The 18,447-nt window shown below is 36.8% G+C and overlaps 1 protein-coding gene across 1 annotated transcript in view; it reads right to left on the bottom strand.

Annotated features, from left to right (window-relative positions):
- AXDND1 (axonemal dynein light chain domain containing 1) overlaps window positions 1–18,447 on the bottom strand; it is a 147,644-nt gene that overhangs the window by 108,459 nt on the left and 20,738 nt on the right. The window contains exons 4-8 of the mRNA XM_044674894.1: window positions 6,921–7,041; window positions 5,862–5,947; window positions 3,695–3,751; window positions 3,401–3,503; window positions 860–981 (exon numbers count right to left, since the gene is read on the bottom strand). Coding sequence (XP_044530829.1) covers window positions 860–981; window positions 3,401–3,503; window positions 3,695–3,751; window positions 5,862–5,947; window positions 6,921–7,041 — 489 coding nt within the window. The remainder of the gene's footprint in view (window positions 1–859; window positions 982–3,400; window positions 3,504–3,694; window positions 3,752–5,861; window positions 5,948–6,920; window positions 7,042–18,447) is intronic.

The raw sequence follows: 18,447 nt of genomic DNA, 5'->3' as shown, positions 1-18,447 counted from the left end.
CATATGATTATTGATAGCTTTAACTTCTTCATCTGAAAATTACTTGTTCATATCCTTTGACCATTTGTCAATTGGGGAATGACATATAGTCTTATAAATTTGATTTAGTTCTCTATAAATCTGAGAAATTAGACCTTTATTAGAGAAATCTGTTATAAAAATTTTTTCCCAATTTGTTTCCCTTCTAATCTTAGTTTCTTTGGTTTTGTTTGTACAAAAGCATTTTAATTTAAGGTAATCACAATTATTTATTTTATATCTTATAATGCTCTCTATCTCTTATTTGGTCATAAATTCTTCCTTTCTCCATAGATCTGCTAGGTAAACTCTTCTATGCTCCTCTAATTCAATTATAGTATCACTCTTTCTATCTAAATCTTATACCCATTTTGGTATAGGATGTGAAATACTGTAGTTTCTACCATATTTTTTTCCAGTTTTCCCAGTCACAATATTGATTCTAAACCAGAAGGTAAAGGTTTTTTAAAAAATAAATGAAGATTTTTGCCTTCACATAAAGAAATACTTCTAGCAAGTTGGAGTTATCCCAACATAGGATGAGCTTGGTAACTAACAGGTTCTTAACCAGAGTTCTTTACACAAAGAACAAATGGCCATTTGTTGGAGATATTGTTCAGGTACATAGATTTGTGCTTAGATATAGGTTAAAATGGATGGCCTCTAAGGTCTCTGACAACTCTGAGATTCAATTTTATTCCTCATAGAGGTCACTATAGGAAAGAAAGGAGAAATGCAACTACCTATTCTTAAAACAGGAGAGATATTTCATCACTTTCTAAAAAACAAACATAACCATAATACTGTAAGGGGGGGGAAAGGACAACTTTAAAGCCCTAACCTTATATTAGATAAGAGTTCTCCTCTGTCTGCACAGTCCACACTGATTTGTCGAATAATTTCATGAAATACTGTATTGTAAATGTTCTGTTCAGTCTTCAGCTTTTCAAGAAGTTTGTGCATCTGATAGAAGATAAGTAAGTGATTAGTGGTGTTAAAGTAAAAAGTCTATCTTACATGATTCTTTGAGGGGGGAATTGTTATAGGAAACACTGAAAAAACACTTCTTGGGAAGATTTTTTTTTAATGAAAAAATAGAATCATAGGATTTGAAACATTCTTCAATCCCAGGTTTCTTCTACTAGACCAGTGATTCCCAAAGTGGGCCCTACCACCCCCGGGTGGGTGCTGCAGAGATCCAGGAAGGTGGTGATGGCCACAGTGCATTTATCTTTCCTATTAATTACTATTAAAATTTTTAAAAAAATTAATTTCCAGGGGCTAAGCAATATTTTCTCTGGAAAGGGTGCGGTAGGCCAAAATAGTTTGGGAACCACTATACTAGACCATCCTGTTCTTATAATACTAATCTAGTCCAGCTTCCTCCCATAAAATCAGATAAGATAATATTTTCTTTATCTTACAAATTGAGCTCCATTGAACTTAAGCAATTTTCCTAAGGATAAAGTTATTAGTAGGTAGAGAAACAGAAGGCAAGGCCTCCTGCCTCTAAGGGTATTGTTCTTTACTCTTCCTAATACAGCAAGAGACAAAGTAGATATAGAAACACTTTGCAAACCATAAAGCAATACATAAATGTGAAATATTATGCTATCGTTACTATTAATATTATTGCTATAATAAGGAAGCTGTACTTTGGAAGAATATTAACCAAAGCACAGATTTCCCAATTTGTCCTGTTTTGTAGGGGTAATGAAGAAAGAGGGATTCTTTGGTAGCCTTGTTTTACATTTCAACAAATTACATACAAGACTCAAGTTATACTCCTCTCATCTTCCCATCTAGACTCATTTTTATACTTTTTTCACAGTGAGGGGAGCATTCGTCTATGACAATTAGTCAAATAGGATCTGAGAGCTTATTGATTTGGGGGGTTCCTCCAATGATGCCAATCACAACTCTGTCCATCTTGGGTGACTCCTGTCCATGTCCTCCTACAAACTGATCATAGGGAGCCCATGCAACAAGCAAGAGGTCTTCCGTGCTTTCTCCTGCCATCTCAAAGGTACCAATGGATCACTCTGCCTGTCATTCCATGCTCTTGCGAACTGACCAGTCTATCTTTACTTCCTATCTTTTAATTAATGTATGACATGTTTCCTACCTATTATACAAAAGATGGGCCCTTTGCTTTCATGGGAAGCTTGAGATCAACTCGTCATCTATCTCTACTATTTGTTCATATATACATGCTGACAGACAAGTGCTATTGGAAACTTGATTAAAAGCATTTTTCATCCATTTTTCATCTCCTTGTCTTTCTTATGTGGACTGAGGAACCAAACTCCTTTGGGGAATTATAGCTCTCTTCTAAGAGGCTCTGCAGTGTCCTGGGACTTGATGCATTCAGAATATCCATCCATAAATAGGAATACCCAAAAGATTTCCCTATCTACAGGGAGCTTCTCTTCAATTTGACTCCTTATTGGATGGATCAACTTCTGTTTGTTATGAAGTCACTGAATAGTTATTTTTGTTGTCATATCTTCCAAGGAGATAACAGTTATAATCAGTTACTTTAATGCTTTCTCATTGATATTTTACATCATTATTTTCTGTTGTCATTAAAATATTTCAAAAAACTGACCACTCACAAAATTACCCAGAAATTCCTATGGAATAATCAGACTCATGCTTACAATTTTAAAACATCTACATAGCACTTGAAAGTTAGCCAGTTACTTCACAAACCTATCCTACGATTGGTAAAGTGAATATTAACATTTCCATTTTACTGATGAGAAAACTGACATGCCAAGGAAGGACTGTGGTCCTGGAAAAGACCTTTGGTGTCATCTAATCAAGCCCCTACTTTGAAGTTGAGGCCCAGAGAGGTCAGGTGGCCTGCCTGTTATCATATTACTAGAAAATATCTGAGGAGGAATATGAACTTGGGTCCCCTGGTTCGAAGAGCAGCCCTTCTTCCTTCATGCTGTTTTGCCTCCATGATTTTTTTTTAATCACAGACCTATGATTTCATTAGCATGGGGAATTCCCATTGAGGAAACTTCCTGAAGCCAATGCAAACTAGGACTCACTTTGAAAATCCTGGTTTTAAAAAGCTTCCTGAGCCCAAGGTCACAAAGCCAGTATGTGTCAAATGCAGACCCGAAGCCAGTCCTAGACTCTAGAAGGCCAGCTCTCTAGACACTGTGCCATACTACTTCCTTCTGAATCTGTTTTTATAACTAAAATGAGGCCTAAAAGAACATGTTGTTTTAAAAGAATAGACACGAGGACTTTGTGACACGGTAATCCTTGTGATTTGAAACATCTTTAATTCATGTCAGATGATTACAAGAAATGCCTAGGGATGGGAAATAAGTCTCCATTATGATGGGGTTTAGGAAAGTTATTCTACCTTCGTTGAATTTACTGATTCTTCTGAGTCTACACCAGCCTTCTCTAGCATGATATCCATCACACTCTTCAGCTGTGCCACCTCAACTCTCTTATTTGGTTTCCTAGCAGATGAAGTTGCAAAAATGGAGAGTTAGTGTTATTACCAGAAGTATGTTTCAAATGTTTGAACCCAAAAGATAATAAAATAAAATAAAATAAAGGCAGACCATAAGTCTTTGAGTGGTGGGTGGCTTTGAAAGAAATCACATCCTTATTATTACAGAAAACATTTTAGAAAATCAATTCTACTTACATGGATGGGAAAAGTAACAGTCTATTCTGACTATCAGTCAACAGGGTTGTATATTTACTGCAAAAAGAGGAAATTTACACATTATTCTCAAGGGCATTTGATGACCTGGCTGTAACACAATGCATAATCACACTCTATCCCCTGGAAGGAACATGATATTGGGAAGGAGGGAGAATGGACAAGGAGATGACCTGAGCTTAGTTCTTGGCTCCAGTCCACATTTATTAAGTGAAGATGGGATTAATTCCTACCCTGCTAATTTCTAGATTTAATCACCAAAAGTGTAAACACCACCACTTAATCTTCACATGGAGGAGGACTGTGACCCATGTGTGCAAGAGTGGGTGATGAATCAGAACTTACTGATTGCCCCCTGGGCAGTCCTAAGCAAAGCCTTTATTGTGATTGGTACATGTAAAATGGGAGGAAGGCACAGGAAGTGACACAAAAGAAGTGCCTTTAAAAGGGAGTTACAACTTCCTGTGGGTCTACTTCTTTGTTCTTCAGAGTTTAAAGTTGAAGTTGGCTGTTTAATGGACCTGAGACCTTGGACTTGGTGAGACTGTTCTTAAATCTCTCCCTTTGAACTACCACATGGTGAGTGAAAAAGACTGACTCTTTCCTGGATTGTTCTGAAGGGACTCTCTTTTTAAGAGAGGCTTCGTGACTGAAGCCTTTGCTATATTCATCCCTGGGCACTTGGCTCTTGGCTCAAAGCTGAGGTCCCTCTGGTTGTGGACTAATTAGCCCTATCTGGATTGAGCCAGGGGCAAGAGCAATATACTTAGCATGTTAGTTAGATATCTTGCCCTATCCTCACTCTGATTTTCTTACTTTCACTCTCTCTTCCTATTTGTAAATAAACTACCATAAAAGTCATTCTGACTTGATTCTTTCATTAGGAATTGAATCAATTCCTTTGTGACCACCCTCTTGTATATTCAAACCAACCATAATTTTCCCCTTTACACTACTGAGGTGATTAGAACAGCAAGTGGTAGTGGGAAATGGGTAAACCAATTGATGCTCCATCTAGTGACTCAATTCTGGAGTTAGCTCAGTTCCATTTCTTTTCAGTTATAAGTCTAATTCAATTTTTATCTTGTGAGAAAATTTTATTCAATTGAGGTCATTGTGAGAAAACTTTGTTTGAGCCTAGCTCTGGGCAGCTGGACCACCTTTACCCTGCTACTTAGAGACCTTTAATTAAGGACTAAGTTTTTCTGGCCAGAAGCCCAGTCAGATTCAAAGATTGATGTGATGTTTTATAATGATTATACATCTCATTTTTCTTATTTCTTAATTGAAAATTAATTTTTATTTCTTATTTCTTAACTGAAATATTTCTTATTTCTTATATTTCTTAACTGAAAACTAGCCCTGTACTAGTCAATCACTTAGTATTTCCATGTTCCTTTGACTGAATAGTAACAGTTGAGAAAAAAGAGAGTAGGACATATCTTTTTCTGATTTCAAGGAATTATATCCATTTTCTTCCTTCCTCCCAAACTGGAAAGTCCCCAATCTTTCCTCCATTTAGAAATCGGACCATCTAATTTTGTATCCTGGTTGTATTAAATGACCTTATTTGTTTTTGATGCATAAAAGTTTTTCTCCCCCTCTATTCAGGATCCACTGCCAAAGTGAACGGGTTCTGGTCCCAATTTGTTAGGCAACTGGCATGCATTGCTTAGTAAATCAATATGTTTGGAAGTTCCAATTTTTATTTCCTCTGTCATTTTGTCTTTTACACACAATACTATCAATGTACCATGTACTCTGCTAAACTGAGAATACAAATAATAAGTCATTACCTGCCCCTCAAGGAATTTACAATCTAATAAGACTCCAAACCAATGCCAGACATTTCATCTTGGGAAATCATTAGGTTTTGCCTCCTGAGTCCTTTTTCCCAGTGTTCTTGTGAGGCTCAAATGGCATAATATATACATATATATGAAAATGCTTTGTAAACTATCATGTTACTATAAAAGACTGTTATTGATTATAATAGATTGCCTTACATTTACCAGCAAACTTCTGTGTTTAACCTACTGTCTAGGGCCATGAAAATTCTTCTGCTCTCAGTCTTGGTATCATTTCTTGGATTCAAAAGAGGTAGTAATAATTTAATTATCAAGGATTCTATTCAAATTGTAAAACTCACTCATCATAAAATTGTAAGCCTGTAACTCCTGTGCTGGATACAACATGAAATTCTTCGGGGATCAAAGTATCTGTTAACTTCTTTGACTGAAAAAGAAATGGAGATGTGAAAGGGGGAAAAACATTTTGAAAGATACCTATCTGCTACTTCCCATCCAAAACATCAAGATTCAATTTATTTGAGGGATCTTGATTAGAAAAATGGCTTAAAACATAATTATAGGTAAAGACTATAAGCTTGAAGCAAAATCATCCGTATTATAGAAAAGATAAATTGAGGGCTTAGTGTCTTAATACTATTAACTGAAACACATTCTATGTTCTCAGAAATGCTGGGTTTTACTTCTTAAATTTTACTAATAATTGATAATTTGATTAATTCTAAAAATCCACATAAAAATCCATATCAGCAAGTTGAAAAATATAAGACTGCCTGGTTTCAAATCTGGTCTCAGAATACTTCCTAGCTGTGTGATCCTGGGCAAGTCACTTAACCCTCATTGCCTAGCCCTTGTTGGTCTACTGCCTTAGAATTAATACTAAGATGGAAGATTAGATTTTTTTTTAAAATCTAAGTCTGACAATTTTTTAAGTTGACATTTAGAAGGATAGTTGTGATCTTCTTTCTACTTTCTCCTTTATAATATATCTGTTGTGTATGTGATTGTTGACATGTTAGACCATGAGCTTCTTAGAGATATTGTTTGCTCTTCCTTGCATCCTCATTGATTAGCACAGTGTCTTGGTATATAGCAAGAGCTTAATAAATGCTTCTTGACTTGATTTGGCTATATTTTAGTGATAACAGTAACTCCTTAAACAACTATGATTACAAATTCAACTTTTAAAAAAGGACATCTTTCTCAAGAGATAAGCATAGGCTAGGGTTGGTCACTGAATTCATAATCTGGGCTTTATGTCATCATCATACTCATAAATAAATGCTGACAGTGGGACCTAACCATCTACATGATTAATTAGGACTGCTAGAATAATTGTTTATTTTATATTTTCAATGAATTCTAAAAAAAGATTATTATGGCCATAAAGTCACACTTACTCTCTTGGGTGGAGTCAAACCTTTGTATGGTCCTGGAGGCTGATTAAGAAAATCGGAAATCTTTGGAAGCCATGAACGCTCTATTTTTTCAGCTTTAATGTCATACAAAAAAGAAATATCCCTAAAGAAATGAAAAATATGTGTTCATCAGTTAGTTACCCACAAAATTGTATCAGATTGGATTACTCTTTAAAAATCTGTCAGGACACTAATGCATTATTGATGGAGTTGTGAACTGATTCAAACATTCTGGAGAGAAATTTGCTATTTCTAATTTTACCCAAAAGACTATAAAACTGTGCATACCCCCTTGATCCTGTAATGCCCACTACTGGGTTTATATACCATAGAGTTCATAAAAAAGGGGAAAGGACCTATTTGTACAAAAATATTTATAGCATCTCTTTTTGCAGTAGCAAAGAATTGGAAATTATGGGGATGTACATCAATTGGGGAACAGATGAACAAATTGTGGTATATGTTGGTGATAGAATACTATTGTACTACAATAAACGATAAACAGAATGATTTCAGAAAAAAGCTGAAAAGATACATGAACTGATGCAGAGTGAAATAAGCCGAACCAGAGAAATTGTACACAGAAACAGCAATACTGTATAATAATCAACAGAGAAACAGCGACTCTCACCAATACAATGATCTGGGACAAATCTGAAAGATTTATGACAAAGAATGCTATTTACCTCCAAAGAAAGAATTGTTGGAGTTAGATGCAGATTAAAGCATATATTTTCACTTTCGCTTATTAGGATTTTTATTTTAGGATTTTGTTCTCAAATGAATATTTTCTTACAACAAGGAACAACATGGAAATATGTTTTGCATGATAATAGATGTATAAACCAGATAAAATTACTTACAGTCACTCGGAAGAGGGGGGAAGGAGGGAAGGAAACAATTTAGATCTTATAACTTCAGAAAACTTATGTGGAAAATTGTTATTACATATAACTGGGAAAATAAAATATCTCTGAATTAAAAAAAACATCTGTCATATAGCTGAGATAAGTTGCAATTGGGATCTACTGCTCACAGGGTTGGTTGTGAGGGCAAAGTGCTTTGTAAACCTTAGTGCCAGAGAAATCTGATATTGATGTTATCATCATCATGGTTGTAATAAGGAAATAGCATTTTAAGTGTAGATAGAGAAAGTTTGCCAACTAGGGTGGCAGGAGCTGCTGAACGTTCTAAAAGCCTGGAATGTAACAGGGGAATGACACAGAAACCTCTGGGATTGGCAGTTGGTATCTACTGACCTAGAAGCCTGTGTTTTGTACTCCCTGGGAAGCATTTCCAAGTAACCATCCACTCTGTGGGAAAATGCAGGTCTGAGCTTGGATTACAGCTCTAGAGGGTGGACTTCCAGGCTGAATCATCTCTCTGTTATTTACCCCTTGGATCTATCGGCTGTATTTTTCATCTGTGACCTTTGGACATCTGAGAGAAGTGCTGGAGTGAACAAGGATCCAGGAGTGAAACTCCCCAATTCCCATCCTGCTTAGATCTTGCTAATTAGAGTCAGTTGAAAGTAGAAATCCATGTTTCCTATCCCTAATATTAGTCCATAGTACCCCTAGTTAAGGAACCCTGTTGCCCATCTTTTATTTCTTTATTCCATAATAAAACTGTTTGTTTTGTTTCCTGTTTCCTTACACCCTAGTAAGAACCCTGTTAAGATATATATAATCCTATGTTATTATCTCAGCTGGCTGGAAACTGGTAACTGCCTAACTGCCATCGCTTCGATATTGGTGTTACTCCCCAAGTCCTTATGTACCTTCAAGGGCTGGGTTGGGAAATGGTAATTATCTTATGATATATTTTTATTGGTCACCCATTTAGTTATTTTAAATCTGTTGGCCCTAAATTCAGTTAATCCAGTGTTCAGTCAGTTACTTCTGTTACATCATGGTTAACTGGCATTAACATAGCTAAAATATTTTTCAGCATTTAGAATTATAAGTGTTGAGAGCCAGCCAGCAAGGCCAAATGACTTAAAAAGATCCAACATTTTGGTACCAAAAAAAAAACAAACAAAAAAACTCCACAAATGTAAGACGGGAGGGTCATAATACATTAGTTTTTCTGAAAAAGATCTGAACCAGGGAGGGAGAGTGTCAATAACCAGCAAGCTAAATATTAGTCATCAGTGTGATGCAGAAGGTAAAAAAGCTTATTAAATCTTGGGCTATATTGAAAGAGTAAAATCTTCCAGAAACAGAGAGGTGATGACCTCATACTCTGCCCTTGTTAGACCTTGACTGGAGTATTATGTTATGAAATTGTTCCTGAGAGTGAATCAAAATGTACCTTTCGGCAACTTGGTATACCCATTGTTCTTGGTTCTGCTCTTTGGGGCCAGAGTAAGTCAAATCTCTCCTCCACATGACAGTTCTGCAAATACTTAAAGACAACTATTATGTCCCTACCATTAGTTTCACTCCTCCAGCCCAAGTTGCCCCACTGTTTATGTAGCAGACTCAAAGTCCTTTGCCATACTAGGTATTCTCCTCTGGGCATAATCCAATTTATTAATGTCCTCATTAGGCTGTGGGTCTGAGAACCCAATCCAATACTCTAAATGCAATCTAAAAATACAAAAAGAAGGATGCCTCCCCATTAGAGCTGTTTCATTCTTCATACTAGTATCCTCAGTAATTGGAACAGAGCCTGGCACATGATAGATGCTTAATGCCTCTTTACCAATTGACGAGAACAGAGTATTCCTATTCTTGGAAGCTACAACTTTCTTAATATAGTCCAAGATTGCATTAGCTTTTTGGTTCCCATATCATACTATCAACTTTTATAAAGCTTAAAGTTAACTAAAATCCCCGGCTGTTTTTCAGAACTGAAGCCTTATCATGCCTCCTTCATATTGTACTTGTGAAAGTGATTTTGAATACCTAAGGTTAAGACTTTACATTTAAAAATCCAGTGGAATTGTGTGTTGGCTAAGGGGGCTAAGAGGGGTTTGAAGGGAGAGGGAAAGAACATGAAATATATAACTAGGGGAATATATTCAAAATAAAAATTTAAAAATAAAATAAATAAATGAATGAATGGATAAATAAATAAATGAAAGACTTCGCATTTATACTTATTGAATTTCATCTTTATGGTATTCAGACCATTCTTGTTGCCTGTCAAGGTCTTTCTGGATCTTGACTGTTACCCTGTGTATTACAGATCTCTCCAAACTTAGTGCCATTTGAGAATTTGATAAGCCTGACATCTATCTTTTAGCCAAGTCATCAAAAAGAATGTCTGAGAAGGGACAGGTAGGTAGCAGAGTCAATAGAGTGACAGACCTGGAGTCATTAGGACCTGGATTCATTCAAATCAGGCCTCAGATACTTGCTAGTTGTGTGACCCTGAGCAAATCACTTAACTCCAATTACCTATCCCTTGCTATTCTTCTTAGAACTAATACTAAAACAGAAGCCATGGGTTTAAAAAAAAAAAATACCAAGCTGCCCATGGCCAACAACAAATTGCTGAGATACTGGAAACTTCTTGCCACCAACATTGAGCTTTTTAACAATCGTTCTGAGTCTAATCATTCAGAAAGTTCTGAATCTAATAATATTATTAACTAGTCTATCACTCTCTAAAATATTACTAATATCTAGGTAAACTCTATATACAGAATTACCCTCATCAACCAGCCATCCTAACAAAAAAAAATTTTCTTAATGAGATTAGTCTGTTACATGGCCTGTTTTTTATGTTGGCTTTCTGTAATAATCACTTCCTTTTTAGAAGTTCACCAATTGCAGGGCAGAGCCAAGATGGTGGAAAAGGTACTTAGACCCACTCAATCTGTATCAAATTACTCTACAAGGGGTAGGGGGGAGGTGGGGGGAGAGGAGTCAAATGTGGTTTAGGAGAAGCAAAAGCTAAAACTGCTCAATCCTTCCAAACCAATCTTTAAAAAGCACTTTGTGGTGACAGGAGTTAAACAACAGCAAGACTAAGTGAGGGAGCTCTCCTGCTGAACACAACTTGAACAGTAAGTAGAAATAGTTGATTTTCATGGGATAAGGGGGAATCAGAAGAAAAACTGCACACAGAGGAGTACTGGCTGACCATGCCCCCACCTACTGCAACAGGCTCCACAACTGGGTGTAGTCTAATTTTGGGCTCCAAGGATGTGGGATGAAAGTGATAGAATACTATTGTGCTGAAAGGAATAATGAACTGGAGGAATTCTATGTGAACTGGACTATAGGAATTGATACAGAGCAAAAGGAGCAGAACCAGGACTTCTCTACTAGCAGCAATGCAATGATTCAGGACAATTCTTTTTTTTTAAAGGCAAATCCCCATTTATTTATCTATTTGTTTTGCTTAAACCCTTACCTTCTTCTTAGAATCAATAGTGTGTATTGGTTCTAAGGCAAAAGAGTGGTAAGGGCTAGGCAATGGGGGTCAAGTGACTTGCCCAGGGTCACACAGCTAGGAAGTGTCTGAGGCCAGATTTGAACCCAGGACCTCCCATCTCTGGACCTGGTTCTCAATCCACTGAGCCACCCAGCTGCCCCCAATTCAGGACAATTCTGAGGGACTTATGAGAAAGAACTGTGGGAGTAGAAACGCAGGAGAAAACATGATTGATCACATGGTTCGATGGGGATATGATTGGGGATGTTGACTTTAAATGACCACTCTATTGCAAATATTGATAATATGGAAATAGGTTTTGATAAATAATACATGTAAAACCCAGTGGAATTGCTCATTGGAGGGGGGGAAAGAGAAGGGGAGGAAAAGAACATAAACCAAGTAGACATGGAAAAATATTCTAAATCAAATAAATAAATAATTTTTGAATTAAATTTAAAATAAAAAAATTTTTAAAGAAGAAAATATGAAATATCTCATTAAAAAAAACACAACTGACTTCAAAAATAGATCCAGGAGAGACAATTTAAGAATTATTGAATTACCCATGTAAGAGGGAAACTTAGATATTATATTTAAGGTGTGGCCACCAGGAATCAATTAACTTGATTCCACAATTAAAGTAGACCCAAGTCAGGATGTCTTTTATGGTAGTTTATTTACAATAGGAAGGTTGAAGGTAAGGAAAGAGGGAGAGAAAGGAACTCCAGCAGGACCATAGGTCCGGTCTGGATGAGGATCTAGAGGTTAATTAAACAAGGCTATTAACTGTAAGGCCTATAACAATTAGAGAGGCAAAGAAGCCTCCTTGAGTTAGAAACTCTGGAAACACCAAGGTAGGCGAAAAGGAGTCAGCCTAACTTACCTACGTGACAATTCAGTGGGGAAGCCACCTGAGGTCTCAGCAGAGATCCTTCAGCACTGAGTTCCAAGCTCAAACTGCCCCAACAGGAAGTTTACCATCATATTTGAAAGACAGCAGCTTTCATCACTTCCTGGAGGTCCTCCTCTAATTCAAGTGGACAAATGGCAGCCTCTACACTGATTTGAACTGCCCAAAGGGCAGTCCCTTGTTCTTGATTTGTTACTTATTGTCACGTGTGGGTAACTCATCTCCCCTCCCCACTAAGGGAAGTGGGGATGACATTATCTCTGGTGGCTAGAGTTTTAACTATGAATGGGCTTGAGCTAATTCCATTTACACACCTGAACATCATAACCAAAAAAAAAAAAAAAAAGCCTAGACATCATATTACAAGAAATTATTCAAGAAAACTGCTCTGATATTTTTGAACAAGAGGGTAAAATAGAAATCAAAAGAATCCACAGATCATCTCCTACAATCCTACAAATCCACAAATGACAACCCCCAGGAATGTTATAGACAAATTCAGGAGCTCCCATGCCAAGGAGAAAATACTACAAACAGCCAGAAAGAAAAAATTTAAATATCATGGAATCATAGTCAGGATTACACAGGATCAAGTAGCTTCCACACTGAAGGACCAGAATTCTGGCTTGTAATATGATATTCCAGAAGGCAAGGAAACTTTAGGTTTACAACCAAGAATCACCTACCCATCAAAATTTACTTCAGGGGAAAGTATGAACATTTAATAAAATAGAAGAATTCCAAGTATTCTTGAAGAAAAGACCAGATTTAAATAGAAAATTTGATGTTCAAATACAAAATTCAAGAGCAGTATAAATAAGAATAAGGATACAAATATTATATAATTATTATAATATTTATTAATATATAAGAACATAAATAATAATAAGAAAGAAATAAGAAAGAAAAAATTTAAGGGCTTTAATAAGGTCAAATTATTTATATTCCTATATAGAAAGATATATCTGTAACTCTTAGAAATTATCATTATCATAGTAGTTAGAAAAAGTATACATAGGCAGAGAATGTGGTAGCAAACTGTTTAGGATGATTAAAAAAACAAGATGAAAAAGAGGATTATACTAAGAGAAATGGGAAGCGAGAAGTAAAATGGGGTAAATGATATCTTATAAAGAAGCACATGGAGAGGAAATACTATTACAATGGAGGGAAAGATGTGGGTGATGAAGGGTAATACTTAAACCTTACTCTTAATGGATCTGGCTTTGAGAGGGAAGAACAGCTAGATTCATTAAAGTATAGTATCCTATCTTACCCTATAGAGAAGTATAAGGGGAATTAGAAAGGGAGTGGTGAGGAGAGTAATTAATATAAGGGAGAGAGAAGTTATTGGGAAGGGGGGTGATCAAAAGACCATATAGAGAAGTAGGAGGGGAATAGGAAGGAAGGAGGTGGGAAGGGGAGTGATAAAATAGAGAAAGAATGGGGAGAAGTGATTAAAAGCAAAACACTAGTGTGGAAGAAAATAGTGAAAGAAGGACAGGACACTAAAAGAGGAAATCAAGATGGAAAGGAATACACAAATGGTAATCATAACTGTGAATATAAATGGGATGAACTCACCAGCTCTCTATAGTCTTACAAAAAAAAATGCTTTAAGTTACTATAAGAGAAATGCAAATTAAAACAACTCTGAAGTACCACCCCATACCTATCAGATTGGTTGTTATGATGGAAAAGGAATTTGACAAAACTGGAGGGGATGTGGAAAAGTTGAAGCACTAATGCACTGTTGAGGGAGTTGTGAACTGATTCAACCATTCTGGAAATCAAATGGGACCTATGCCCAAAGGTCATACATAACTTTTGACCCAGCAATACAATTACTAATTTTGTATTCCAAGTAGATGAAAAACAAAGTGGAAGGACCAATATGTACAAAAATAATTAAAGCAATTCTTTTTGAAAATTGAAATTGGAAAGTGAGGGGATCCCCTCAAATGGCAAATGGCTGAGTAAGTTACTGTATGCGATGGTAACAATACTATTGTGCTATAAGAAATGACAAGCAGGAAAAGCTCAGAAAAACCTAGAAAGACTTGACACAAACTGAAGCAGAGTGAAATGAGCAGAACTGGGGGAATATTGTACTCAGTGATAGTAACACTGTACAATAAACAACTATGAATGACTTAGCTATTCTCAACAAAACATTGATCCAAAATAATCCCAAACAACTCATGATGAAAAATGTCATCTGTTTCCAGAAAAGAAACTGATAAGAGTCAATCCAGAAAAGGCAAACTTTTTAAACTTTCTTTCATAAATTTTTAAAATTCATGTTTCCTTTTACAAAAGTATTAATATGAAAAAATGATTCTACATGATTGGACATATGAAATCTTTAAGATTGCTTACCAGGAGGAAGAAGAGAGAGAATTTGAGATTCAAAATTCTTTATAAAATGTCAGAAACTGTTTTTTATATGCAAGTGGAGATAAAATAAAATTAAATTAAATTAAAAAAAGAAATTCAGCAATCATCTCTATAATGATCTAGGATTTTCCTAGCAATCTAAGTCAAGTTCACTGACAGAGTTTAGAAGACTCTGTTCTCCCTACTGCATAAATTGGGGCAACATCCACTCTTTCCCAATCTTGTAGTTCCTAACCTGTTTTTTTTCTCTATCTTTAAAAAATTACTGAGAGTAGCTCAGCCATCCCATCTGTCATTTCTTTCAGTAGCCAATAATGGACCAGGTTACTTTCATAAAGGGTACTTGCGTACTTTTTTATTGCCTTTTTGTCTCTATCTTGGGCAACAACTCCTTCTGAGTCATTTTAGTTCTAATATTTCCAACACAAATGTCCTACTTGGCAGAAAAAAACAACCCACAGCCACCTCTGTTGTTACTCTTGTTATCCCATCCAAGGCAAGTAAAGGTCATCTCCCAATATGGCTTAAAAAGAACCCCTCAAACCTCTTATCTGTTGTTCTTAGTTTTCCTTAAAGGTTCATTCTGCAACCAAGATTAGAAGGGAAACAAAAAACTGGGGGAAACAATTTGATTTGAAAATCAAAGCGTGCCATTTTTCACCTTATTTTCTTCATGAGTTTTTACCAAATGTGTCTTCTTTTACAGTCTGAGGAATATGGAAATATGTATTGTATAACAGCACTGGTATAACCTGTATCAGATTTATTTTCTGCCTGGGAAGGGAATGAAGGGAGGGAAAAAATTTGAATTTAGAAATGTAGGATAACAATCATCCCAAATTGTTTTTACACATAATTGATAAAAAAAATTTAAATTAAAAAAAAAAAAAGCAGCAGCTCATTCTGACCCTGAGGTCCCAGGCCCTCCAAGGTAAAGCTCTCATCTTCTGTTTCCCAGGCCAGGCCGCCAGACCACTTCCAGGCTATTTCTGGACCATGCTGCCCTGTTTGCCCTTCTTTCAGGTCCTCTTTTTGGGTAGATTTCCCCAACTTGAATGTAAACTCTTTGAGGGCAGAACTGTTTAGTTTCCCATAGTGCCTAGAACATAGTAAGTGCTTAATAAATGTTTTTTTCAAGTGAAAAAGTTTTTGGAGTGAGATTAAATTGATTCTGTATCCTTTTTCATTGATCCTACTTATTTATTTTTGTCCCATAACCACCTAGGCCAGGGTTTCTTGTCTCTGAACTTAGTTTACAAATTCAGCTGGTCTATAATGAACAAAATCTAGAAATTCATTTCTCCCGCTAATCACCGTTCCATTCTTGCTTCAAGGTAATCTGTTATACTTGGGGGATTCAGGGAGTCTGGTCTAGTACCTTTACACCACCAAGCTATCCTTTTCAAGGAGGTCTGGTTTGCTATCCAAAGAAGTCTGGTCTATTCTCTCTGACCTTGCAGGAGGACTCAAACAATGAACTGTAAAAGTGAAATTTGGAAAATGCCATCTAAAAGTGTATATATTTCTATGGACATGGGAAATGTATCAAAACTACATTTCCCGTGATCCAACATGGTCCAACTGGTTTCCGTTTCCGGGTCTTTGGGCTTGGGGAGGCTGATGTCTTGACGCAGGGAAGGGCTTAAATCTCCTGGGTTAGGAGGGAGTGGCCTCTCTTTGCCAGTAGGCTCTTGGCCAGCAAACAGGAGACAGTAATGGAGGCGGTAGTTTTGAATGCTTACAAGCGCGTGGTCTGATAACTTTATCTATAAACATGGCTTTAATTAAATTACTAATTTATATATTTATACCAGCATTTATAATTTTTAATATTAATAGAACAAAGAAGGGAAGGAGAGGGGTGTTGCAAGTCCTTCATTCCCAACTTCATGTTATCCTAACTCCCATGATGCTGTCAACTCCATAACCAATTTATTCTTTCTTCACCTACTTTGTTCTGTTCTTTAAAAATGAGCTACGTCTTCATCTTGGAGTCTTTTGCCTTAAACTGAGGCAGCCACTGACCCCTTTATTATCAGGTTCATGCCCTGTAAATAAACTGTTATCTGGCTCAGAGAATGCTTCAGTCCACCTTTATTAAATTTCACCCTGGATAAGCATCAAAATTGATGAATTTAATTATAGAGGAATAAAGTTTGTATATATATATATGAATATTACTTTTTATATTCATAGAATCAGAATCACAATGGACTAGATGCCATCTAGTCAATACCATTCCTGACTAAAAATCCCTCCCACATCTTCATCAAAAGATCATCTGGCCTCTGCCGGAGGACCCTCAATGATAGAAAGTACATTACCTTCCAAAGTTGCTTTCATCACAGTATAGCTAGTGTTAAGGGTTAAAATTTTGACAAAAGTGAGGAGAGCAGTTTGATAAAAACACAAAACACTTAGTTTAATTTGGGGAAGAAGGTCAGATAGAAATAGGAAGGAGGAAAGGAAGGAAAAAACTGCCTTTGAGGGCAGGTTCTCCTGCCTGCACCAGGTCAGGCTTCACTCACCTACACTGACTACCTAAAATTATATTCACCAACTCACTAAGCTAATCAATAAACATTAATCTCCTACAACCTCCATGAAGTAGTATCTCTATTCCAACTGTCAGTAGTAAACTGTCAGTCCCTCTTGACTGAGAGAGACTAAGGCAGACGTCCTGCTCTCTAGGAAGCCAGAGGGAAAAAAGCCCCCTCTCTTAAGTGGATCTTTCTTATATACCTTCCTCATCTCCTAGATAGCCGGAATCTTCAGCTCTCAGCTGCTTTTACTTAGAAATCTTTCTGTTCCTGCCTCTTCCAGAGACCGAGGGAGAGGTTAGGAAATTCCCTTTAACACTAGCTAGATTTATTAAGATGTTGGTTACACGCTGCCCGACTCTGCCTCTCTAAAATTTCTCCCCAGATGTCCTTTGTCTGTACCCTGTAGCCAATGTCCACGTGAAATCTGGACACCTCAATTTTACCCTTGCCCTTCCTTCGTACCCCAGGACCAGGCCCACCTGGTTTAGGTTGAATTATAGACCTTAAAGCTGTATGGGGACCCTAGTGTGGGTGGGATCTAGTCAAAATGTTGAGTGCCTTTATTTATTTTAGAGGCTTCTCCCATTCCATTCAAGTCCTCTCTCAGGAAGCCCAGCTCTTAAGTCTGACCCTTTCCTTTGTCACTGTTATAGTTGATTGACCCCTCCCTGATACCCCTGCAGACCTGTTAGTAGTTTGTCTATGCAGGTTTGCCTACTGAGTTCTACAGAGGGTATAAAAGACCCCCAGTTCTGTCCTTCTTTGGAACTGGCATCTAGCACAGTGTCTTCTCCCAGGGATGCGGCCCTAGAGTCCCCAGGGTGTAGGCCCTGTATAGATCTTGGCGCTGGGCTCTTTGTGAAAGTGGAAAATTGGACCTATTCCCATCCTGATGAAAGACTTGGGTTTTAATTGTGCGTCAGCTATGTGGGGTTAGTGGGGTTTGGGGGAGAGGGAAAGAACATGAAACATGTAACTATGGGAAAATATTCAAAATAAAAATTAAAAAAAATAGATTTTGATGGGAAACTTATCTGCCTCTATTAGAATGTAAATACTTGTCCATCATTTATCTTCTTGTGATTGCTCAAATATATATATACACCTTCTGAGGTTTCTCTTGATTTCTATATATCCATTTAAAAGTTTTAAATTCTTCCCTTTTCATCATGAATTATCGAGTCTTTTATTATATTAAAATACTATAGAAGGGGGCAGCTGGGTAGCTCAGTGGAGTGAGAGTCAGGCCTAGAGACAGGAGGTCCTAGGT

This window comes from Gracilinanus agilis, chromosome 4, assembly GCF_016433145.1.
Source record: "Gracilinanus agilis isolate LMUSP501 chromosome 4, AgileGrace, whole genome shotgun sequence".
NCBI lineage: Eukaryota > Metazoa > Chordata > Mammalia > Didelphimorphia > Didelphidae > Gracilinanus > Gracilinanus agilis.
The sequence above is the reverse complement of the archived record's forward strand: the minus strand, read 5'-3'. Positions and strand labels throughout refer to the sequence as shown.